Consider the following 26,194-nt stretch of genomic DNA (forward strand, 5'->3'; position numbering starts at 1 on the left):
TAAAGGTGTGAGTACTGGAATAGGAATTGCTGATGTAGCCTTTAGATGCCTGTTTTCCTCTGCCACTGTATTCAGAGTTACATGCATGCATTGCCCCAGTAAAGTGGTTTGTTCAAGGGTCTAGCGGTGTTCACGTTTGTGCTATTTCTAAGCATCCTCTATCCCATGCACTAGATATGCAGGAGAAATAAAGTATTGCCAATACTTAATTACAATAGAGCCTTTACTGACAGTACAGTCAATATTATGATCAGATCTTCAAGAAGATGGTCTTCATCTTTCATCTGTAAGTTATATTCTAATCATCAAAACCAAGCATTGTGGCTCAAGTGTAGCCTAGAATTCATTGTTGTAATGGGTATGAGTCATTATAGTGTGGCAGTCAAGACTTCTATGAACACTGGTACAGATTTGAAACAAATCCTGGGCCATGGGCAATATATTGTTATATTGACAATACTGTGATTTCATAGGCTCATAAAATACGAGATTGAAATTTTGTCCAACCTTTCTTGGCAAGATGTCTCAGCACCCTGTCCAGCCCAATCTTCAAACTGCCCAGTGTTGGGTAATCTACCACTTCCCTGGGCAGATTATTCCAATGGCTGATTGTTGTCAATGTGAAGAATTTTCCTCTTGTGTCTGACTGGAGTGCCCCAGGAGTAACCTGTACCCATTAGCCCTCATATTATTCATGTGACTCTGTAAAAAGGGTGTCTCCATCTTTGTAGTCACTCTTTAAATACTGGAACAGAAGGAACAGAGTGATAAAGTCTCCCCTAGGCCTTCTCTTCTCAAGTCTGAGTAAACCCAGTTCTCTCAGACAGGGATATGGAAGGCTTCCCAGGCCTTGGATCATCTTTGTAGCCCTTCCCTTGACCCCTTCCAGACTGTTCACATCTCTTTTGTATAGCAGGGACCAAAAACGAGCACAGTGTTCCAGGTGTAGTCTGACAAGCTCTGAATATGATAATTACTTATCTCTGCAGGTGATGCCCTTGCTGATGCAACCTAGCATTTGGTTGGTTTTGTTTTGGGTTTTTTTTTTTTTGGTTTTTTTTTTGGCACAGCAGCACATTGTTCATTCATATTGAGCTCATGGTTCACCAGGACACTGAGATCCCTTTTCACAGAGCTGCTCCCCAGCCAGGCAGATCACAGCCTGTCCTGCACTCCTAGATAGTATTTTCCCAGATAAATTTCCTGGGTGCAGAGTTTTAAACTTACTAGGTGTTGATACACATAAAGTATTTGTGAAATTAGACTTCCGTTCAATCAGTTATGGGAAATCTGGTTCTCTGCAGAATTGTGTAGTGGTATTGCATGGCACTTCAGCACAGAGCAGTGGGAGGGCTCAAAGCAGCTCATGCTTCCACGTTCACTCAGCTGCCTGTTCTCCTGCCCAGTAAAAGAACAGAACTGAGCTCCTGTGCATGAGAAGTCAGGGAATGGGTGAGGGAGAGGGTTGAGCTAGGTAGCCTGACTTGCAGTGGAGTGGGAGAAAAAATGAGAATTTTGAACTCTACCACCTTTGTAAACTGCAGGTGCTATGAAGGCGAGCATTAGGGTTCTGGCCCTTGGCAAAATCAGAGAAGTTGGAAAGAGAAGAGTTAGAAATGAGAGGGAGATCCTGGATTAGACCCTAGGCCCCTTGAAATAATAATTGATCCTTGTCCTATATACTTAGTGGTTTTGTGGTGCTGGGTAGTATCATGATTCATGTTAGGTCAGCTACCAAAATTGTGAAAGTGCTATTGCCTACAGTAAACCCTGCTGACAGGAATGTATTACCCGAGCTTTGCACCTATGCAGATGAGAACAGATACTGTGAGTGTGGCCAAAAACTCTGATGGAGTTTAAATTGTAGTGTCCTACTTCAGTCTTACAAGATGGCTAAATATAGGTACATACATACATACCTACACAGCTTTTATTCATGTGATGTGTAAGACTAAAGAATATGACTGTAATGTTTTTGTGTCAACTTACTGATGTCCTTTGGTTTTGGACTGAAAGCTCACAGTGAGGTTTCAGAGTGGGCAGCCTTCCCACCCACTTGGAGGGTGTGGAGTAGAGTTTGTTTATGCTACTACTGTGCGGAGAATGAGCTGGGATCCTGTGGTAGTGTCTGTCCTCTTACTTCAATCTGGGCAGTCCAGTGTTCAGCTGAGCTACAGAAATGTATTTTTTACCCATTATTGGATAGTAAAAGCAAACAAAATATTTTTCATTTGCTGTTATGAACCATGGTAGTTTTTTAAAGCAAGTATTGAAAACAGATTTTTAATTCCAGTTGAACAATGCCTATCTGTTTGTAGTCTGGTATATGGGGTATACCTAGGTGAGTGTGCTTGTGGATGAATGAACTAAATCCTTGCAAATCAGCTGTTATCTCTTTAAAGCATTTCTATTTACCTTATGGAGTCCATGACTGATTGTACAAGGCTGTGTGTTTCCTGGGAAGTGAAGAGTGCTCCCAACTCTTGGGGGAGATACTCAGCATGTCTGTGGAGATCTGTGGTCTTTAAGATGGTGCACTTTACCAAGATAAAGTTAAGATGACATTAAAAAACAAAGAACAGGATTTGCAGTAGTATCACTTGTATGATAACATCTAGAGACTCAAGCAGCATGTTAGATCATCATCCCAGGAGTTGTTGTAAAGTCATCTTAGCCATATGCTTACAGTCCAGATGTACAAAATATATTGAAGGAAATACTTTGATTCCAAAATGGAGAAATGAGCGACAAAGGGAATAAACTACTTCTATGACATTTTAACCAGAGGTTTATGGTACTGCTGGAAATAAAACCCAAGAACACAGAAATAACACAGTGCTGCTGAGTGCCATATTATGTCTTCTGCTTCTGGTTGCTATGCCCAGTTTCACTCAAAGATATTAGAGCCTAAAAAATAATTCAAAACACTTAATTTCATGAGAATTTCCTTTTATATTTTTTTTTCTCCCATAGGCCAATTAATATTGACTAGTTTCAGTTTTGATTTCAGCAATTTCTACACAGTCACACGTTGGTTCCTGTTCTATACTACAAGACAGCACTGTTGTTTTGCTATGAACACTGTAAAGAGAGGCACATCACAAAAACTTTTTCTATTTGACAGTTTTCCTACTATTATCTTTGTAATTAAAGGTCATGTTATGTTATAGAACCTGCCTGTGGTTCCTTTCGAAGGTCCATTAAGACCATCTTAGGATTGTAACTGGAAGAACAATTCTGGTGCCAAATAAGAGTATGTCAGCAATATGCTGAAGGAGGCTATAATATAAACCTATCATCTCTTCAGACTTCTGACAGATGGCTGCAGATGTGAGTTTACCAAAGATACTTTCTGTGTAGAGCTCATTTTAGGTTTTTTAATTGTTCATGGCTTTTATCAATATTTGCCATGATGAACCCTGCATTTGGGGTGGAGCTGATCTGACAGGAGCAGGTTTGTTTATCTGATGATTTGGTCTGGATTTCTCATGTAAGATGGATTTTAATAGCCTGTTAGCAAACTTCTGTGAGTTTTGCTCTTGGGGTCTCCAAAATTCTGAAATTAAAACGTCGCTTGAAATCTGCTTTTAATTCAAGTCCGTCTGCACTCTGAGTTACTTAGTGTTAAAAAGCAGACAGACCCGCCAGCTCTCCTGGTCTCGTGTGACACGCTCTCAAACCCGCCGATTTTGTGCTGTTCTGTCCCCGGCCGCAGCGGCGGCTGCAGTGGCGCGGCGCGGCCGGCAGAGGGCGCGGCGGGCAGCGGGAGCTCCCGGCGGGATTTCCCCGCGGCGGGAGCGGCGCGCGCTAGGAGCGGCGTTCGCTGGGATCCGCGCCCGGGCTGCGCCGAGCCTGGAGCAGAGCTCATCCTCATCCTGGAGCAGAGCTCACCCCAAGGAAGGTGGGTGGTTTTCAATTCCCATTTGATTTGTTAGAAAGCACATCTGCACATCATGCTGAGTCCTGAGCTTGGTCCATCATGTACCTGTGTATGTCACATTTCCATAGCACTTTGGAACAAAATGAACCTTCACATTGTGAATCCAGGTCTGGGAACAGGCATGCCAGGAGTGTTCGGGTTTTGTCTTTGCTGTTTGTTATTTTTATACCAATTCAAATATTAAATTCTGTTGGGCCTTTTCTTTTGGGTTTCTGGCCTAAATTTTAGTAAGTGTTTATTCATTAGCTAAGCCTGCAGCTTACAGATGGGTCTATCAGCACTCCTGAATTGAAACAGTAGGCTCCAATTCTCCACTAATCTTGTCTTCACAGCAGGGCATGGCACCACAGGCAAGAGCTGCTGCTTTAAGGCACTTACACATCCAGCTAAAGCTTGTATTGGAAAAAGTGACTTTCTGTCATCAAGAGAAAACTCATCAGTGTGGGACCTCCTTGTAAATCAGCTTCTTTCTACTATACACACATCTAACCAGTTTATTCCATCTCATCCACCACCTTTAAATTCTACCTACAACAGGGACCTTTGCTGTCCAGATCTCTGGCCAGATAAAGTTTGCTTTTCTTTTCTTACATGGCACTGAGAATACCAGAGAACCTGTCTCTTTTTGCATATGTTCACTGGCACAGAATCACGACGTAGAAGCCCTGCAGTGAAGTATGCGTTTGTCCTGTTGCCAATCTGCAGTAGAGGTGCCCATCTCTGCACTCAGGTTGTACCACACCATCACATCCTTGCATCTCCTGTGTCCTACACAGGACCAGGGCCAATGGAATGTCTTTTTCTCTCAGCTTCTCAGTATGTGAAATGGAGGTGCTAAAACATCAGTCTCAGTTGTCTGACTCAGAGGAGTACCTAACAGATATTTAATAAATACTTTTAGAGAGATTGGGAGAAGTATGGTAGGCCTCTAAATAAAAATAAATGAATGAATAAATCATGCCAGTTGTCAGGCCCTAAAAGTGCCAAGATTAGCGTTTTGGCCATCAGCAGAAAGCCTTGCAAAACTGGTATGGAAGTGTACCAGCTCTGGTGCAAAGCCTGGGCTTACATGTACCAGGATGATGATGAAAAAATAAGTAATTTGTTACACACCCATATATATATATAAATAAAGAGACTCCCCACAGGTGAATTGTTAAGCCAGTTTTTGCAAGGCTGGCTGTGCAATGTAATTGCTGGAAAGATATCTCAAGTTTTGAACAGTGTAATTCTTCTTGCTTTGTTTTTCTGGCCACTAGGTAGCTGGCCTTCTGCATGTCATGGCTGCTAGGGCTGTGGTAACCTCTCCTTCAAATCATGCACTGCTCTTGCTGGGTGTTGTTATATGTGATAAGATGCAAATTCTTAGACTAATTCAGCTCAGTGACTGTAAATAAATGTGTATTTTCCCCCAAATGGAATTTCATGATTTTGCAGTTATGGAAGTAAAACACTCATTTCTAGAAAAGCAAATAATATTCTATAAATAGTCCAGTCAAGAAAACAAAATCATTATTTCTGCTGCTTAACTCCACAGTCATGCTGGTAGAATTTACAGGATTAACTTTGTGTAAATAGTTTCTCTTTCATTTGTAAGATCTGGAACAGGTCACTACACGTATTTTATATTCAAAGTTTTACCAGGAGAACCCTGTTGTTTAGCTAAGATGGCTTGTATGAATCACCCAGGATTACTCCTGATTCTTGTGTGGCTGAGCCAGTTTGCATAATTAGGAGAGAGATGCATGAAAAAGCTACTGGGCTTTGGAACCCCTCTGGGTTTTGATCAAAAGCCCACTGAAGCCAAACCCCTCTGGCTCTAGTCATCAGGCCAAGGCAGCAGTAGCAACTGAACAAGATAAGGCAATTTTGGAAGCTGTTAAATCTAGTTTTCTGAATTCTCTGGATCTTATCTCTGTGAATGGGAACATAGGCTACATGTACAGTGTCCCACAGACACAAGGCTATTGTAATTTCAGAAGCAGTGCAGCCACTTAAAGGTATTTTTTTCCACTGGTGTGTCATCTTAGCTGTATTTAGTATATTTGTGAAAATAGAATTATGATGACTTTGGAGGCAGGCTGTTCTGAAAAATGTTTTGGTCACTACAGTCAGGCATTAAATTGAAGGAATGAATTGTGCTGTTGATCTCCTTGGAGCCTCTACAGTGTGACTGCAAGTCATCTCTTGGGGCTTGGTCTGCAAGACATGAGGGAGGGCTCAGGCAGCTGAGATAGTGTTGGCTTGAAATACCTGGACTGCTTGAGAGAGAGAGCTTTCTTGTGGTGCTGCCATCCTCTCTGAGCTATCCAGCCCATTGTTTTTCACTGTTCTTGGCTTCTGTGTTTGACCTACATCTGGCTGCTAGGACACGTCTTTGGGAAGAGGTTATTCAGCATGTGCCTCTCAAGCTGCCAAGGCCTGACTGAGAACGCTGTGTCTCTAGGAGACACATTATTCCTCCTGGAGATGGAGTGGAATGCTGTGGGATTTATCCCCTTGCTATGAAGTTAATGTTGATGTGTGCAAGTAACCATCAGGATTATTTATATATATGAAATAAACAGATTTAACCTTAAAGTGAAGGGAGTGAAGATAAGCTCAAAGCTTACCAGAAGAAAGAGCTATGGGAACTGCTGGGGAAGCATGAGGGGATGGTGTCTGGGCAAATGCTGGAACTTGACAGATCAATTTCCCCCAAGGCACAAATCACTGTCTCTCCAGCATGGAGAGAGACATACAGGAAGCTGTATGCCCTGTAGAGCTAGAACTGAACCTGAACAGCTTTCCTGGCAAACCTATCCCCATTTTCATAGTACAGCCAGTAAAAATGCCTGGAAAAGGATAAGGCACATCGTCAAAAGGTTTTTGCGGTTGCAGGTACTGTTCAGATGAAAGTACTGGACACAAGATCCTAGGAAATGGGTATTTTTAATCTAATTCATTGCATCTATTTTGTGTGTTCATATGCCTAATTCTGGGAATTCTCTGGTAATCACATGGAAAAGGGTTTATAGGATCAAGTCCCCAGGGCTTAGTCTCATAAGATGCCAAGCTGTCTAACCCCAGCCAAGGGAACCACCTGAGCTTGGGCTTTAAGAGCATGAATGATCTTTTAGTAATTAATGGGACTTGTCACATGCTTAAAGTTAAATCTACATGTAAAGTACTGGGTTGGACCAGACTTGCAGGTTTGGTGCTCAGCATCCTGCACAGACCCCAGTGAAGTCACTGGCCTACTAGGTCAATGGCATGTTAGAACCTATGTGCTGCTTTATGAAAGAAAATGTTAACAAAACCCGCAAAGATATTAGGGAATATAATTACATAAAATATGGTTTTAAAACCCTTATTTATTAAACTTTATTGCTCTCCTGGCACATAGCAAATGAAATTGATTTGTAGCATGAAATATTTTAATATTTATAGCTGTTGTTATTTTCCTGTTGCATAATATAATGGAATGAGCAATAAATGTTAATATAACGTTCAGTTTCAACACTTACAAGCTAAGCTTTATAGAATTACTGTGAGTAGAATGGAGAGTATGATCGCTTCCCCTCCCACATCCCTGTACCTCCTACCAACCTTCCCTGGTGGCAGTTTCCATTCTTCATTCCCATTCTCTGTAGTAAACATTTTACAGCCTCATAATCATCTCATACATGAGAGATACTAAGTATTTTTTTACTAGATTATGATTAATTTCAGTATTCCCTGCATTTTGCATTTGACTGACCAATAGTTTATTACAGGTGTTTTATTCTTCAGGATTCTGTCACCACTGGTGTTTGCCATAACATTCCTTCCCAGTAATGAATTCCACTGGGGAAGGAGGTTTGATGCAATTGGAATAGGTGGATATGGCTTTTATGTGCAATATCTTCTAGACCAGAGATTTCACTTAGGACGCACTTGGAGCATGGTTTCCCTTAAACAAACCAGGTAATTTAGGGCTGGGACATTAGCTATTGTAGGTAGGTAGTTCTGATAAAGATAACAGCAAGCGGTGATTGCCATCAGCTAAAGCTATGGTTCTTGATAGGAACCATTGGTAGGAGAAAGGATGAAAACTTTACCCCTCTTGATGGAAATTATGTCCTTCTGAATGCATGTGATTGCCCTTGGCAAATATGGGGTTTATGCCTTAGGAAAGCATATGGTCATGATTAATATCCTATGCATGGCTCAAACAGCTGTAGTGAAAATCCTTTTGTTGTTGGCCTAAAATAAACACGATTGCATGATGGGAATAAAAGACAAATTTTCAAAGCTGGCTCAGATAGAGTGCTAAAACTATATAAAACTATATAAACACTTGAAGTAAGTGACTAATTTCTTTGTGGTTTTGAGGAATGGTGAATGCTTTTATCTTCTCATGATTTCCTTGGTGCAATGTCTGTAAATGACACAGTTACAGATATGTGCTACTCTGACAAAGTAAGGTTCCTGATTACAGGAATTTCTTCAGTGATTCTAATTTGTAAGTGATGCTATGGATACATCTGCCATGTAATGCTCATTGCCTATGTGAGGTAGCAGCACGGCAGGAGAATTGGAAACACAGAGGATGTATCTGTGAGCAGTGCTATAGACCAGGACAGTACCAGCAACAAAGACACTATTAACTAAATAGAAAGGACTCAGAATTAAGTGCTTTGTGCCTCTGAAGCTGCTATACCAGAGCTGACACTATAAATATACATACAGTATATTCTTCCAGGGAGATTTCTGTTAATATCTGAGGGGGCAAAAAAAAAAAAAAAATAACCTCTTTCTGCTAAAGATGATGCCCCAAGTACATTTGAACTCTCAGCAAGTGCTACAGATGGAACAAGAGTGCATCCAACTTTTTTGTTTTTCCTTTCAATCCTGAATCTTAATTAGTTCCCTACTGCTTTAGTACATGCACAACATTTTAATAGTCATAAGGACTTACTCCAATCCACACTGCATTTCCACAATTCCCTCCTTCATACCAGTAGAAATTCTCTCTCCCCCCTCCCCCCCATATTTAGGAATAGTGTAAAGAAAACTAAATAGCCAAGCGTGTAGCTGTAGATTGATGAGGTTGTCACACCATTCTCTTCACCGTTTTCTTCCAACCTGCACTGTGCTCTAATAGATGGATGATTGCCGGGGGAGAGAGAGACTTAGCAAATCCCACAGCCAGATGTTCAGGGATGGACAGAGCGACCTTCACAAGGAACCCAGAGGACTGTAGCTGTGTCCTTCTGAGGGAGAAGGATGGTCAGGTGCCTCTGGCTGCCGCTGTTTATCTCTCATTTCAAAAGGAGCACAAATGGACTCAGCATGGCTGCAAGGATGGATGTTTTTCAGTGCATCGTGGGAAATGACCAGTCATCCGTCTCTTCACTGTGGAGTCTGCCTGCAGCCATCAATCTTGTAGCCCAGCATGGCAGCTCCTTTTGGCTTAGTTTGGCTCAGTGTTAGATGAACAAAGAGAAATGAAAGCTGAGCAGAAGGAAAGGAGAGAAGAGCAGCTATTCTCTATTTCACTTTGTTTTCCCCTTGCATGGCTCTCTCTCTCTCTCTCTTCCCCATTATCATCTATTTTCACTGTATTTTGTAAGGTGTGGAAATGTATGTTTTCAGGGTCTGGGAGTTTACAGTATTTCTCTGTTAGCAGAGAGGAGAAAGGAGAGATGTTGAAAAGACATAATTCAAGGCTCAGAGATTCAATTTTTCAGACTTTTCTGTGGCAGTTTTCAGAGCAAGCATGCCCTAGTTAGCTGCAGCAGACAGGAGGAGGAATATAGTACCTTTCCTCCATCTTGCTGTTTTTCTCCCTTGTTTTCCTGGTTCCTTCGTCATTGCCACATTAGTGTTTTCAAGTGTGCACTTTATCTCTCCATTCCTACTCTATTCAAAAAGCAATCAACAGAGCCACATGATGGGACTTTCTGGATACAGGTGTGTAGTGATGCCCAGAGGCATGATGGCAGCTCCTGCTGGCAATCAAGCTCACTTGGGTCAAACCTTCTTGATGTAACAGCACTGGGCTGTGCAGGCTTTGTATGAGCTGCCTGACCCCATCCAGCACCCATGGTTCCTACTGTGAAACCAGAGGTCATGGCAATATCTTTATTGGTATGCAGCCCATTGGAAGACAACACATTCAGACATGTCTGTTTGCACACCTAGCACTGAATTAGCTGGTTTCAGCACTGAACTGAGATGGGCCAGTCTTTGCCTGAAATTTGATGTACTTTGAGCCAGGCTGTAAGGAAAAAAAGGTGTGTGAATACACTGCCTGGTGCACTCCCATAGCTAGGGTCTGCTTTTTATTCCACTGTGAGCTGTGATGTTGTTGCTTATTCTGTTTTCCCCTAATATTCTTGCCTCTAGATATCATGACTGTTCATGTTTGGCTTATTCTGTGGAAGGCTTATGTAGAGATAGCATTGTTCCCCTTAGTACTGCCCCACTGTGGTGTTTGATTGATGCATTTTTGAAAATGTGTGATTGCATTTACCTTTTAATTTTCCTGATTGGTCACAATGATCCATGCATCAGACCTAACAGAGCCAGGCTTCCCTGCAGAACTGTGGTAGGAGATTTCTCTCCCAGTTTTTACTATAGGCAAAGAACTGAGATCTCCCAGGAATACAGAGGGACTAACTAAGCACTGAGGCAGAGCAAAGGAACTCTGTAAATACTGGACATAGAGATCTCTGAGAAACCTTTACCTGCTTTCAACCCAAATGTGCCATCTGGAGTGAACAGACTTACGCCAAGATGGGAAAAATTTATACCATCATGGGCTTAAAGAGCTGCTTTGCAGTATGTGCTGAAGTTTTTTTTTTCCCTTCTTAGCATAAACCCTCAAGGAAAACATTTGTTTGGTGAAAACCAGTTTCTCCTCCCCCACACCTTGCAGACTTTACAAGTGGGCACAAGACCTTTTCGAGTAGAGATGTTCAGGGAATTCTTTTGTTATTTTATTTACAAAATGGATGCATCCTTTTCCAACCTGTGCGTTTAATTTTGCCACTTTTGAATGAATGGTCATATTTTCTGCCACTACCCGTTTTGCCTCCCTGCAAATTCTGAAAAAGACAAATCTTGTTCACGTTGTCATGAGACAGCCTACCCCAGATGGCACATCTGTGTCTCGGGATGCCCTCTGGCTGGCCTGTTGGCAGGCATTCCCGTGGCTTTGAAGGTCACCTTGTTTACACCTTGCCTTTTTCCCCCTCCCTATTTAGAGGCTTGCTGAGCCTGCAGGCTGGGCTTCACCATCTGCATTTTCTCTGGTGCCATTAATCTTCCTGTTTACCATTCTGTTATTAATTCTAGAGTTCACCTTTTTGTCTAAACCCTTTATAGGCTTCTTGAAATTGCTTGCCTTTTTGTGGCAAAAGATCTGAGCATCTCAGAGATAATTTGCTTTGTTCTTTCCCATTTCTGAAAGGATACCTACTAGCATCTCATGCCATTTTTCTATTACAAGCCTTCCTTCTTATAATAACATTTTTCACTTATATAGCTTCATCTGTCAAATGTGTCTTAACATAGGAGTAAATATCTTTGTCCTTTGGAATTTGTGAATTGGCCACTGAAATCTGGTATCTGTGAAAATAGTCCTACTTTTTCAGTGTTTTTCTTGGCTGGAAAGAAAATGCATTCAAATCTGTCTGTGTGAGAGCCTGTAAGACCACCTTGCATTTTTGGTGCATTTTGTTTGAATGCCTGAATGCCTATGAATATTAAACAATCCTTACCAAACCCCAGAGGATAGGTGAAGACAATCTCCATTTGACAGATGATGGAAAAGCAGAGAGTGCCTCTGTTAGAATTTGGCTCAACATCACTTGGTGGCACAGCAGAGATGCCAAAGGCAGCATCTAGGGCGGTTGCTCCCTATCGCATCCTAAAATCATTGGCACTTTGCAGTGGCCTTTCTGCTGTGCATTGGTTTATGCAGTTCAGTACTCACTGAGCCAGGGATGCTGAGCCAGGAGTGCCTGGCGTGGCTGAGCCTCAGGCATGGCTGTGCTGGAAGTGTGGCTGTGCTGGAAGTGTGGCTGTGCTGCTCCCCTGCAGCCCGGTGTGCGGAGCGCTGCCCTCCAGCAGGTGCGACTTTTCAGGTGCCCATGCAGGATCAGGCCTGGGACAGCTGGCACCAGGCTGGGCGCTGCTCTTAAGCCCTGCCACAGCCCTGCTGATGCCTTCAGGGTAAGTGGGTGCCTCTGCCTGCTCCCCAGAACTCTGGGTGTTAGAAAGGCCTCATTAGTGGAGCTGCCACTCCATGAAGAGCCAGGCAGAGCTGAGCACAAAAACCCCCTCAGTACAGAGCATCAGAACGCACAGAGCAGGTTTCCTAGCATCTCTGCAGGACTCAGATTGGCTTTGGCAGGTTTATCAGCTCTGGCTTAGTGCCGGCTCTGCTAGGCCTGGACTGAATTAATTGGGATGCTTGTGCACTGCAGCTGAGAGATAACTGCATTACAGAGATTTATCTGTTACTAAAGGTATCCCCTCCACCGTCCTCGATAAGGACAAGAAGCTATGCAGAATCTCACAGAATTTGCAGGAAGGTTGGCTTGGCTGGCTCTACACATGGTTTATGTATGAGTTTGTGTGCAGTACATGTGTTTTTATTCAGCTCTGTCACATCCAGTGCAGTTGCTTGTGGTGGAGGTACATTCCCTGCTACCCTTTGCAGTGTGCACAATGTGGGCATGACTATCTCACATGTGGGGTGGGGGGACTGGTGTTTGCTGTTAACTGACTGGTTAATTATTTAATTCTGGTGCTTTGGAGGGGTCAAAATGTCCATCATCTATCTGTGTGAGTGATTCCATATGACCATTTACAGATAGATAGCCCTGTAAATAATAAAAGTTATTCTTTTACTCCCAACAGACCAGAAGCTGTGTTAGGGTGACACAAATCTCAAAGGAATAGGTTTTTTACTCAATATTTTTCTCTAAATTGTAGCAGTTATCTTGCCTCTGTCCCTTGATAGTGCCTACAGTGTTGCTGCAGAAGTTGTGGTGCAGTGTGAGCCCAACAAGAACACAAGTGCAAGAGTGACCAGAACACAAATGAGTGCTAGAAAAATGCTATTGAATGGAAATATTTCTGAATGGAGACGATTTCAGCCCTGAGGGTAGTTACTTGATTCAGCATTTAGTCTGATACTGTAATTTGGCAGTCTTTGAGAAGCAGGTACAGTTTATTATATGTGACAATGATTTATATCTGTGCTGAGAAATAAATCTGTAGAAAACATCCAAGAGACAACTGACAAGAGGGCTGTTTTGTTTTGGGGATTTTTTGAGAGAGATTTTATGGAGGCATTCTAGTCTGCCAGAGAAATACAGCTGCTTGTAAAGACCACATTTTGATAGTAGATCAAACTAAGTAATGCTTAACCTTATGTTTAAGGGCCTCTGCAATTTTCTGCATCTCTATTTCTCCCTCCTGTTGTCTTGTAGCCTCCTGGGACGTATTTTCACTAGGGGCTGATAGAAGCTTTCCATTGAATCCCAGTCTTAAAACTCTGTTCTCTGATATTTCTGCAGTTATGCCCAGGCTAAAGACTGAAAGTATACAGTCCCATCCATATCAGATCTTCCTCTGTCTTCACTTTCTCCCCCTTCTCTCTGTTCTCCCCCAGCCTCATCATGAGACTAGCAGTTTTCCATGAGGAGGTGCTAGAGAGATATTGGGATTTTCCAGTCTTCCTGTGCTCTCTAGAGCAAACCTCACTAGTGCCTAAAGTTTCAAACATTTGCTAAGATTAATTTCCACAACTTTACAGGATAAACAGTCCTCTAAGCTACTTCTTTCCATTCAAAATGGTTTGTTTCTGTGGAAGTAAATACTCTCATATTTTCATTGGTCTTGCGTCTAGAAGTGGTCTTTCATTGTCTTTGGTTGGATTCTTGTTCTCAGCACCACCCAGTTTACCTTGAGAGTGCAATAATATATGAGGTTTAGAGTGGGATTGGTGGGAGAAAGAGAATTACTGGAGAAACTTTACAGTCTCTAGTACAGCATGGCTATACTGCAGCTTGGATTAAAAATAAAGTGAATTTGATGTTTACTACTCTCTAGGGACATTTGTTTGGCTTTATGGGCTCATTGTGAGTTTATGTTATCAGTGATCTGTCCCTGGGGAGGCCCAGGGCTGGGCTGATGGAAGGTTCTGTGGACCATGTATGTGTAGAACTGTCAGCAACAAGTTTGCTGCAGATGGGTGCTGAATTGCAGGGGTGTTGGGAGAAAAGTGTGGGATATCGGGGCCATGGAAGATCAGCATTAAATCATAATAGCAATAACATGAGCATCTGTCCTGGGGATAGCAGGATGTGGTGCAGTGAAAGAAGATTTTGGAGATCTGGATCTGCAGAAGGAGTGAAGGTCCATGCTGTGCTGTGCTGTGCTTGCAGGGGCAGACCCCTGCCTTTAGTACACCTGGTTCTGGTTGCTGCTGTGAATATATCAGTTCCAAGGACACTAACAAGTCACTGTACTGGCCATGAACACAACAAGCAAGCAAGAAAACAAGCTAAGGAGAGTCTGGTCGTGCACACACAGAAAAGCTACAAAATGCAGCTATTCACATAAGGCATTGTCTCCCCATTCTTTCTTAAGGGATTCCATCCCCCTGCCCCCACCCTTTGCACTCTAACGCTATATTTGTGCCTTGGAGATGCGGAGATGAGCGTATGATGGATGGATGGATGCTGCTTGTCTGGATTTTTCACCACCATTTCCCCTGGGGCACTCTGTCTGCTGGCAGAGAGCACCATCCCAAAAGATGGTATCTTTTGCAAACTCGACAGCTAACAGACAGCTTCTCTCTCTGCATATTTCCCCAAAGAAGAGCAGGCTTAATCTGGTTTTTATATGGCATATTTCATTATAATCTTTTTGACTTCCCATGTTCCCAATGCGCCATAATAAATAAAACGCTGGGGGTGGGAACAGCAGAGATGCTGAGGCTTCTCACTCTTGTGACACTGATAGATTCTCATTTTAAACTGTCATGGGATTTAATTGCTTGCTGAGCCACTGCACTGCACTTTCAGACACATCCTGCCACATCCTGTTAATGAGCTTAGTGGCTGCATTCACTCAGCAGTAGTTCTGTTTGCTGTGAATTAGGTGGCTTTTTTAGACCACCTATATGATTTTAAAGAGGTAGTAGTTATTGAGGTAATATTCTTGAATTTATCCATCCTAAACAACACTTCATGGGCTCATAACATATAGTTTCCTCTGGCACTTTTTATGTTCTAAAAAAACAGCACCAAGAAACAAAAATGCAAGGATCTATGTGCAAAGTCAGTGTTTGTCTAAGAGGGTTTTTGGAAGCTGGATTGCTTTGGTTTGCATAGTAGCTGTCTCTGGCGTGATAGATCATGCTGGAACTCACCCAATAAGTATCTCTGTTCCCAATTAGAACTGGAAATGGAGCTGCTTACGAGTGCACAGAGATGATGGTTTGGGTGGCAGCTGCTACTGTGGAGATGGAAATGATCCATTGTAAAACAAATACATTGCACTGTATAGAAAAAGGGATGATTGTTTTAAATTTATGTTTCAAAGAGACACCGAAAAGTTGCTTAGCTCTCTCAATGCGTTGTAAACCAAATGGAGCTTATTTAAAGACAGAAATTTGCAGCTATTTTGCTTTTTTGGCAAATCAAAACTTGCAAAAGCCCACCATTTTGTGGGATTTGTGAAAATGTGCTTCTTTTGGAGGCAGCAGTTCAATAGAAAACAGATACAGGAATGACACTGGCATGGATGCTTGTTCAGATTCTACCACTGCAATCTCAGGACCCTAATAAATAGAGAGGTTGCTGCACTGAGCTGGTAAGCAGAAAATAACCATGTTAATTTAATCACTATGAAAGGGACTCTGCCAAGTTAAGAAACATAAATTTTAATTATATGCACACACACATATTTGAATTATAATACATGCACAATATTTAGCTGTGACACCAAGAACACATTGGTTTACTAAAACAGGAAGAATTCTTAAATAACATTTTATTTTTCATTGATGATTTTTATTGATTTGACATTTCTATTTTTTTATAGTTCTAACTACTTCTTGTATCTGCTACATTAACCATGTGCTACTGTATTTGTGGTACTAATCAAAAGGAAATTTATTTACAAACCTTCTTAAAATTTTCATATAAAAGAGTAAGCTTTTATTTATAGTGACTTTACTGGTAGTTATTACTTGTCATAAAGATTATGTTCACTGAAATTGTAATGTTTGAAGAAGAGCTTGTGATACAAACCAGAAGTTACAAAGAATTTAGAATAATTAGTGGGTAGTAAATGCTATTACCTATATTTAAAAATAATTTGGATGTGATTCAAAGATTTAAAGACACTTAAATTCTTCATGAACATCTAAGAAATTGATTGAAACATTAATTACATATAAGCAGTAAAGCACTTGGGACATGATGATATAAGAGGTTCTAACCAACTATGTTTTTTCTTACCAAGGAATAGCATGCCTCACTACTTTTTTAAAATTCTTTACATGATATATAAAGAACTAATAGGTAGGGGGGTTGACTATTTATTTAAACTTTCTAAAGACCTTTGATATGTCTCCAAAGAGAAACTAAGAATTGTCTTGGATTAAAACTTCTGGGATAAGAGATCATGGAAGAAAGAACTTTCATTGTGGATAAAGGCTTACTGCTGGTGCATCAAGATTTAGTGCTTGGTCCAGGGTCGTATAATAATGTACAGTAATGTACAAGATGCAGAGTGGGAGTACCTTGTCAACTACAAAGATTTGCACATATTATGAAGTTGTTGAGAGCAATCATGGCTGGGAAGGTCTGTGCAGAGCACTCTGGGGAGATGTGAATGTGCTTGGGGAGTGGGCAGAGGGATGGGCATTTTAATGTTACCTGCGTGTTTGAATGTGTTCCTCATGGAAAATTCTTGTTCCCACTACGAGATTCCTAATTCTTCTGCTTAGTAAGTAAATTGGCCATTGAAAGACACAGCCTGAGGAGTAATCAAGAGAATATTGTAATTTGTTTGTTTGAGTGGGGGATGTGATTTCATCTGAAGATGCCAGATGAAGTACTGGTCCTCCTTGGGAAGACTGGTGTATAATAAGAGAAAGTTCAGAGAGGTTGTCAGGACCATATGGAAACTTCCCACAGCAGAGCAATGGGAAAGATTGTGACTGTTTATCCTTGAAAGAAGAGGAATTAAAAGAAATTTCAAAAATTTTGGTCAAGAACTTCTATTTTTCCCAGCAAGAACAAGGGGACTGGCAATAGATACAGTGAAACACTCCTTCTTTCAAATCATAATTTAACTGTTGGGCTCTATCAAGTGGGAAAACATTGAGGTAAGAGTGCATCAAAATTCAGAAAGGGCTGGGCTAGTATGTGTATTTTCAGAAGAGCCAGATTTAGGATAACTGGAGGGATACTGCATTTATCTCTCAGGATGAAATACACTATTGAGGTAGGTAAGGTCTTTCTCATTTCTGTCATGACAGACACTCATAACTGCTTCTCCAGCATGTGAGGTGACTGCATAGTGTGGCATGAGCATAATCAAAGCAGAGGCAAGCACGGGGTCGCAGCTTAATTTCTTAAGCCCAGAAAAGTCTCCCTCTGGCCTTGTTTGAAGCTTCAGGCAGTGCCTGGTACCTTCATAAGCAGGACAGTGAGTGGAACAGACCCCACCTTACTTCCAAATAGTAGTTCCAATGGTCTGGGGAAAGCCCTAATCTTTCACATGAAAACTACATTTTCGTTTTTGAGTTGGCTCCTCAGTTTTCTTTAGGGTACTGGCATAAGACCAAAAGATACTTTTCTGTAAGTTAACTGAACAGCCTTTTAGATTTTAGAAAACTTTCATTTCTGGGGTTCAAAAACAGGTTTGGAACCATGATTTCCTGTCTTCATTATTGTACCCTTTACAACTAGCCATCTTCCAGGAAGGATTGAATTAATTACAAAGACTGAACTCATTACAAGAAGTTGTCTTTGGAACTCGGAAGATTTTCATGCTGTTAACTTTACATTCCAGATAAGGTAGTGTCTGCTTTTCCCCACTTTCTAGAACTATTTAGGAATTGAAGTGTTTTCATAGAAGCTACCAGTGGAGAAGAAAATGAAGGAGTTTAATGGCAGTCAGTTGAGTGGGAAAATGGGAGGCAAACACAGTTTATTTTCACTGGATACCCAGCTCACTAGCTTAACTTCTTGGTGATTCAGTCTCCCCATCAACTGTGAATAAAAATATTACCTTACAACGCCTTGTAAGTGGGATGTTAAATTTAGTAATTAGAAAAAGCTGTGAGAGTTTTGGATGAAAAGTCCTCTGGGAGTGTTGTTGTTGGGAAGTAGCAGTGCCACACAGAACAACCATGCCTATTAAAGACAGCTGCCTGATTTCACCTGAAAACCTACATTTTCCTCTTTTCACACTTAGTTTTTGATATCTTTGGAACAAATGGGGAGTAGTTCCACCTTCATATATGTTCTACTTATCCCTCAGCCTTTCCTTGCTCATTTCCTTTTCTAATGCATTCATTTGCTGAATGTATTGGTATCCAGAGACAGGCACAGCTTGTCACAGTGAAGATATGTTTGTTTCCAATGCCCTTGAGCTTGCTTGAAGCTTCTTTGCTTGCTGAATTTGTGATGACCCCTTGGGGTTTGCAGTCCCTCAAGGTTCTAAATACAGAGCAAATGCCCTTTTGCACCAAGCACAGGACTTTGAACCCCAGCCAATCCCACATCCAGAGATGATTATGGAGGTGACCTCAGATTCAAGTGTTGGGATTTGCACATAAATCAAGTCAAAAATCCCTTCTTTCTATTGAAATGTCTAGATCCAGAGGGAGGTACTAGGAGTTCATACAGGGAAATTCAATCTGTATGATTCTCTTTTGACTTTTCTTTTTTATAGCTCAAGCAAGAGAGAAGTTGGGGAAGGGGCCATAATTGGGTGGGTATGCAGAGCTTAATGCTGAAAACAGAGGCCTGATTGAATAGAGCTCCTTGTGATGAGAAGGAGGATCAATTCACAGTTGACCCCATCCCATTGTGTGGGTTGTCCTGGGAGTTTCCTTTAAAATCCCAGTGGTTTGGTTTTTCTGCATGGTTTGTACCCAGCCTTTCCCTCCATGAATAGAATAGCTTTTCCTGGAATTTTTGCTGGATTTTCTGTGGTTATTGGCTAAGCAACGCTCTCTCACTTCAGAAGACTGGAGCAAGTACATTGTGGAAGTACTGATTAGGGATGCTGAATCATTTGCTAACTTAAAGTTTTTCATGAATAGAACAAACATGTTCCTGGGACACAACTGTCCCCAAAAAACAGATTATACTTTACTGTCCCAGGTGGAAGTGCTCATTCATTATTTGGTTTGCAAGAGTGATTTGGGACCTTAAAAACACATTAATTTCTGCCCTGCAGAATTTACATCTCATGGTGATGGAAAGGCAGGGAACTTCAGGCAGACTGGGGAACAAAACACAGTTCTAAAGCATAAGTAGACAGAGCTGTGAATTAAAGACACCCGATACTGATTTGTAGGCATCAGTTTTGTACATTATTACTTATTACACTGGTCTAGAGAAAGGAATTCATTTTAGAAGAGAAAGAGTACTTGAGAAATCCATACCTGGCACTGTCAGGTAAAGATGTGCAGGATGTTTCCCTGCCAGGGGATTGCTCTAAATGAGCCCCTGTAGGAGTGGGGTAGAGGCTAGGATCTACAAGGAAAACTGGATTATTCCCAGGTATGTTTTTACATTTTGCTAAAGTTAACGTGCTGTGTTTGCCTGCTGCACTGCTTTGTAATCTAGTGGCATCAGTTGAATGGGGAATGAAGCTCTGTTCCTCGACTTCTCCATCAAGTTGCATCAAACTTCCTCATAAATCCACAGTGTCTTTGGAGCTCTGTCTGCAGCCTGTTCTCAAACCAGCCTGTGACTCTTCCTGCAGTGACTGGGTGTTGTCTCATTTTATGGGCAAGATTCTACACTCACAACTGTGTTTCTTTGCTGGTATTGCCAGCTGGAGCCAACCAGAGGTTTTATCTAGTCAGTATTACAGGAAAATTCAAGACATGGCTCTCTGTTTTTCAGTGTAAGGTCTCAGCATTGCCCCCCCCCACAAGCTTTCTGTTTTCCCACATGTGGAACATGCTCTGGTGTAGGAGAATGGGGATTGAAGTTGTGCTATATAAACTGTGCCAGATGCTAAATTGCATTTAGCTACTTTTCTTCTTCAGGAGATCAGATTCTTCATATTTGTTATTTCAATATCTTAAAAAGTCCTGGTTTTGTTCTTTATTTGAAGCATAGGGCATTTACACAAAGGAGGATGATTCCCCCCCCACTCCATTTATTTCCTCCTGATAAAATATATCCAGCCTTTTTTTTCTGTAAACAAACATAGCAAATTAAAAGATACCAGGTTTTCAGTAGGATAGAAATTAATCATATATGGAGTTTCTTAGTGGTTAAATGAACTTGACGAGCTCCCCTTCAAGATAGAAACAAGTTTGAAAGTACGTTCATCATCTGCTTGACATCTCTGTCGTTGTTCTTGTTAGGGAGACTTTTCTCCCTTCTTTGGGGGAGCCACTCAGTGAGTGCGGTTTTTTTTTTTCAGAAGTTGATCTGCCTCTGAAAAAAGATGGGTTCACCTCAGAAAGTACAACTCTGGAAGCCTTGCTGCGTGGAGAGGGAATAGAGAAAAAAACAGACACTAAAGAGGAAGACACTATACAAGAAATCCAGGTAAAGGAGAGCCCCTTGCCCTGACATCAGGGCTGGATTTTACAGTTTGTCTCTAATTCCAGCAGTCTTTTGTCCTGTGGCAGAACAGTGTATCTGTTGATAGTTGTGCCATTCTGCTGCCAGAATGTTATCAAACCTTTGTGCTGCACTGTGATGGTGAAAGTGATGTCAGTATCTCACACACTGCTCTTGTCACAAGATCTTTGTTGTTTGACTGTGTTCTGCACAGGTCCTGTGTTGGAATTTTTTTTGCAGCACTATGAGATAATTGCATAAAAAACTGAGAAGCTGAAGTGGATCCTAACTATAAACTGAATTTTAATGGTTCATATTTAAAGGAAGTTTCATGGACTTCAATTGGGATTCACAGCTGCTGTAGACTAAAACATGTCATTGCCTTGCCTGTTTTGTTTTTTTTTTTTTTTTATTTGTTTGTTTTTAATAATAGGTAGCCTTCTGGAGGTATACATTAAAAAAATATAACTTAAAAATTGTAATCCTAAATATCTCAATTATTATTAGTGACACAGTGTGAGAAATATTTCCTCTTCACATGCATTTTGGTTTGAAAATTGTCAAGATTCCATTTCATCCTTCAACAATTAAAAGCCAAAACACCATTGTAGGTCTGTTATAGAAGGAATTCAGCTAATGTAAAGCATTCTTGTGTAAGTCCATGTCACTTTTAAAACATCTTAAATCACTAGGATAGTGGGCCTTTCCCACAGCAGCACATCTTTGGTGATGCTTCAACAACATTTTTCCATGAGTATCTTTAGGGATTTTTAGTGAGAGTTATTAGCAATGTGTCAAACTTGGTAATTTTGGGTGAGATACAAAATGTTGCATCTATGCCTACAAGTAGTAAAAATTTGAGGCGTCAGTGCCATGCCACATGAAGCAGAAAAATGTATCTGTATTACCTGAAGTTTAGTCATACTGCTCTATTTGTTAGAAATTGTACACAAGTAAGGGCAGCACAATCAGGTCTCCCATTCCCAGTTGCACAGTTAAAAGAGCACAATCAAAGAGGAAGCATGCCATGCTCATGGACTGGGGAAAAGCTTGGCATGAGCCCTGCTACTTCAGTAGTATATCTGGGTCTATTAAGCTGAGAACTCTCACTAAGGGTCTGTTTTTACCTGCTTCCAAGGTCACAAGAAGTCATGGTGCAGCATCCTTATGAAATTGACAAGTGCCTTTGAATGTTGCTGTGTGATCTGAGCTCCCAAATTATCCCCAGCAGCAGTCTGAGGAAAGAGACCTCAGAGGAGGTGAAACTAACATAAATCTAGGCATTGCAGAGCAGGGAGGGGGTGCAAAAAAATAGAACAGATTTTCAGTTAAACTGCTGTGGCTGTAACGTGTCACCTGCATGCTAGTTTCATCAGAACAGATGCAAAAGGCATATTTTGCGGCTTTATTTTATGCAAACACATCTTATCTGGATTCAGTCTGTAGAACAATGATTGCCAAAGCCTTCACTAGTAGGCAGCTTTCTGTGTGTATTTTGGCAGCTAGACTGTACCAGATCAAAATCACAATCAGTGCCTTTATCGGTATGACAAATAAGAGAATGCAAATCTCTCTTTTGTCCTTTGCATACTTGGCTTTGCTGTAACTCTAAAAGACCCAGCCTCAATGGTGATGAGAGCGAGCAGGTGGGATAAATATAATTTCCACCTCAGTCCCAGCCACTTGCCACCCTCCCAAATTCACAGTATCTGTCAGGAGAAGACAACTTGGTGGTTGGCTGCACCAAAGTACATAGGGCTCGGAAACTGCTTTAGGAAGACATAATGGGAAAAGTTACTCTGCTAAAATATGTAAGGGTTCCCCATGCTAAACAGATGCAGGCATTGGGCCCTGCTGTACAGTTGGTATGTAACAGGATTGATGATTTTGCCCTACAGTAAATTGGTATTGAATGTGTCTCTCCATTGTTTGATGGAAAAGAGTTAGAGCAGCCTTCTGACCACGCAGCAGAAAGGTTATGCCCCTTCTATCAAGGATTGAAGTAATTACTCTGGCAGTGTCACAAAATTCATACTTGGTTACATATTATCTCTTTCCTAAATTGATTCTTCAATTTTAAAGGAAGAAAGTACTTCGTAATATTTCTATTAACTCTTGTGTAGTATTGTTGTCAATTAGCTTCTTTCCCTCCCACATACAATGTGGTTGCCCCTGTTTTGTTGGAGGTTTTTTGAGATACTTTAAGATATGAAGCAATATAAAAATACAAACTCATATCAATAAGTTTGCTTATTTTCTTACATACATGCTCACATTTCTTACAGTCTTCTCACGCACAACATTTTTCAAGCACTTGTGTCCCAAGATGAAGTCAATTAATGTACACAGTTGTATGAGTTTTGAAGAAACATTTTATGTATGCAGAAGTGGATCCTGTTTAACTTTTACACCCTCTAGGATTTAGTATGCCCATTATTATGTGAAATTGTATTTCATGAGGGTCAGAGCTCATTAATAGCCACCTGATACTCAAAAATAGAAGAAGCAAAATTAAATGAAGACTTGATCCTTGTCATGTGCTACATGACACTTGTTTGTAATGCACTGACCAGTAATAGTCTTAGAAGTTTAACTGATAAAATAAGAATAAACTTTTGTAGCTGGTCTTCTAAATACAGATCTTTTGATATGTGAAATTTCTGTTGTATTCTTTCCTACAAATTCAGAATTTGGTGCTTGAGGTATGTGGAAAGGAGGGAAAGAAGCTGATTTGCTTCTGTTCCCCCTTTGCTGGCTCTCAAATAGCTTTTAAGTAGAAATTAGAGAGAAGGGACAAATACAATAAGACTGAAGAACATTCCTGTCAGTTTCATGTCATTATTTGAATCTGCATCGTGGCTGTAATTTAAATGACTGTTGGGATGGCAAAGGTAAATTGGTGATTCCAGATTAAGGTTAGTTAGTGATTCCTTGCAAAATGGCACAGCATCATAAATGGCAGGAGTGGCTGGGGCGAATTTCTCAATTTCTAGCAGACATGGCAAGGATTGAGGGAATTTCAATGGGACTTATCCCCACATTAGTGTTGTGATGATCTGTCTGGCCTTTTTCCATGTGATGTCTGACTTGTGCGTGTTTTTATGCAGGACAGCCAGCCTGTGTTTGGTTTGGTAGAGGTTACATTTCAAAAGATCAAGTTAAAAGATTGAAATTGCCTGGCCCAAGCATCTCACAGTTATGTTAGCTGATGAAATGTTGTTCCTAATAAATAATTAGTTGAATGCATTATTGCTGTTGATGCTGTTAAACTCAAAAAGACCTGTAATTCCTCAGCATTCTCATGCAACAAACTTTCTGCTTCCAGATTGGAGTTGTACCTGTAGTGCAAGCCCTGAAAAATATGGTTTTCTAGATCCATTCTGGAATATATGGAGGAATTTTCTCTATTTTTATTGAAGAAAGAAGACTGTGAGCTACCAAGAAGAAAACCACTGTTTTTGTATTCCTGAGTGCACTCTCAACATTAGAAGAAAACAAAACAATTTAAATTGCAACAAATGAAAATAAAAAGCCCAGGCAAACAAATTCCCAGACAGAGCCTGCAGTTATGCATACTAATATTTGTGTTGTCTTGGAATGTTGGTGCTCAGTGATGCCAGTATTTTTTTTTAGGAACCTTTTTATCATAGTTGAGTGATATCAGTAGTATTTTTTTAGTAGGAATTCCCTGGAGATATTAGGGTGGAAAAGAGAGAAAATTTTGGTTTGGTAGAGAGAAGTAGTGGTATTGGGATCTGATTTGAGTTTATGTCAACTGCAATAACCCAAAGTCACTGTGGTGAAGAGTAGTAGTTAGTTGTATGTGTCCTCCTTTTTTCTTCTAACCATTTCTGTTTATTGTTCAACCACAGAGGGTTTTAGAAAATGATGAAAATGCAGATGAAGTGAACGAGGAAGAAGACTTGGAAGAAGATATTCCAAAACGAAAGAACAGGCCTAGAGGACGGGTAAGTGGAAAGTTTATTGGAAGGGAAGGAAGCAAACTTCTGCTTTCTAGTGTACATTTCTTTTGTATGTTATGTATACAAAGTATTTATCCATGAATATATGAAAGTGATTACACCATAGGTAATTTTCAGTCATATGTAATAGATTTTTAATATTTTTTCAGTTTATTTTTGTGAATTTCTGTGAAACAAAATAACTATTTTGAGAGTAAAAATTTTGGGGAAATTTATTTTAATAATTTATTTATAATTGTAATGTAAACTGTAATAACTATGATGACATCCTGCTATTACAATACTCCTTAAAAAAACATTTACTTATTACAGAAAAGCAGCAAATTCAGTCATGACAGCCAAAAAACTATTAATAAAAGTAACTTGAACTGTGTTAATAAGTTTTGCAGCTTTCTCCAGGGTAGCCTTTTGTGGCTGATGCTGGCTCTCTTGAGCCCATGGCAAATCTTCCATTTGCTTGAAAAGGGCAATATTTTATCCTTAGGGGACTCTGTGTCCCTTCTCTTACCCTTATGTCTTCACAATTCATCAGGGTACCAGTTAAGTAATGAGGCTGAGATTTTAAACTTGGAATCAACATTTTTAATTGTGGGCCTGTAAGCTAGGCATCTAAATAAACGTGAACACAAGTCTCAGAAGTTTTGAGCATTTTCATCTCTCTTTGGCTCCAGAAGTACCTTTTGATGTGTTTATAGAAGTCAAGCAAGAAGGGCCACATTTTAGGCCAAATGAGCAGAATATAATAGTTTTGAATAAGAGACATGAAACCACATTGAATACTTGCAATGTACTTATGCATCAGACCCTCTCTTTTGATTTCTTCTTTGGTTGTTGTGTTGTTTCAGTTTTCTGCTCCTCTTTATTTTGGAGCTTAAGTCCTTTAATATAAGATCAAAGCAGTTTAATAATTGGATAAGTATATATTTCACCTTCCTTATTCTCAAAATCACCTGAACCAGTTTCTTTCTTTCTTTCTTTCTTAGCCAAAGACACCCACCTGGAAAAAAATTTTCCAGAAAAATGTAAGTTTCAGAAAATTTGTATGAACCAGTAACCAAACCCAGGAGATAGAATCAATACATGCATATAAGCTTGACTGTAGCAATCAACTAATATTCCAGGCTAACAACTCTTTTCTAATAAGTTGCTGTCACGTAAATTGCACATGCTGGTTAGGGTGAGTGAAAGGGAGTGAATAGATAGAAGAGATATACTGCTCAGGAGAAGGGAATTTGGTGTATTTATATGTCCCAGACCTATACAAAGTCCTGAAGTTAGTGTTATGTGCAAGATTTTGCTTCCCTGTTCAGGAAAATGCTACTGATTTTTTTCCTCTGTTACTGTAAGGAAAGGAGTTGGAGGGTACTAGATGTCCAATTCATTTGAAGCATGCATTTATGTTTTATTTTCTGCCCTAGAACTTGTCTCATATTAAGTACAGGAGCAGCAGGATTGCTTGCTTTTTT

The 26,194-nt window shown here is 40.6% G+C and overlaps 1 protein-coding gene across 7 annotated transcripts in view; it reads left to right on the forward strand.

Annotated features, from left to right (window-relative positions):
- Window positions 1–26,194, forward strand: part of DPF3 (double PHD fingers 3) — a 155,253-nt gene that overhangs the window by 74,644 nt on the left and 54,415 nt on the right. For 5 of the 7 annotated variants that reach the window (XR_008840702.1, XM_056493872.1, XM_056493873.1 and 2 more), the window contains exons 4-6: window positions 20,603–20,730; window positions 24,618–24,713; window positions 25,712–25,750. Coding sequence is in view for 5 of the 7 variants with exons in the window: in XM_056493872.1 (XP_056349847.1) it covers window positions 20,603–20,730; window positions 24,618–24,713; window positions 25,712–25,750 (263 nt within the window). In the remaining 2 variants the exon portion in view is untranslated. The remainder of the gene's footprint in view (window positions 1–20,602; window positions 20,731–24,617; window positions 24,714–25,711; window positions 25,751–26,194) is intronic. The other 2 variants (XR_008840703.1, XM_056493871.1) reach the window with 1 other exon arrangement.

The sequence above is a fragment of the Oenanthe melanoleuca genome, chromosome 5 (genome assembly GCF_029582105.1).
Source record: "Oenanthe melanoleuca isolate GR-GAL-2019-014 chromosome 5, OMel1.0, whole genome shotgun sequence".
NCBI classification, from domain to species: domain Eukaryota; kingdom Metazoa; phylum Chordata; class Aves; order Passeriformes; family Muscicapidae; genus Oenanthe; species Oenanthe melanoleuca.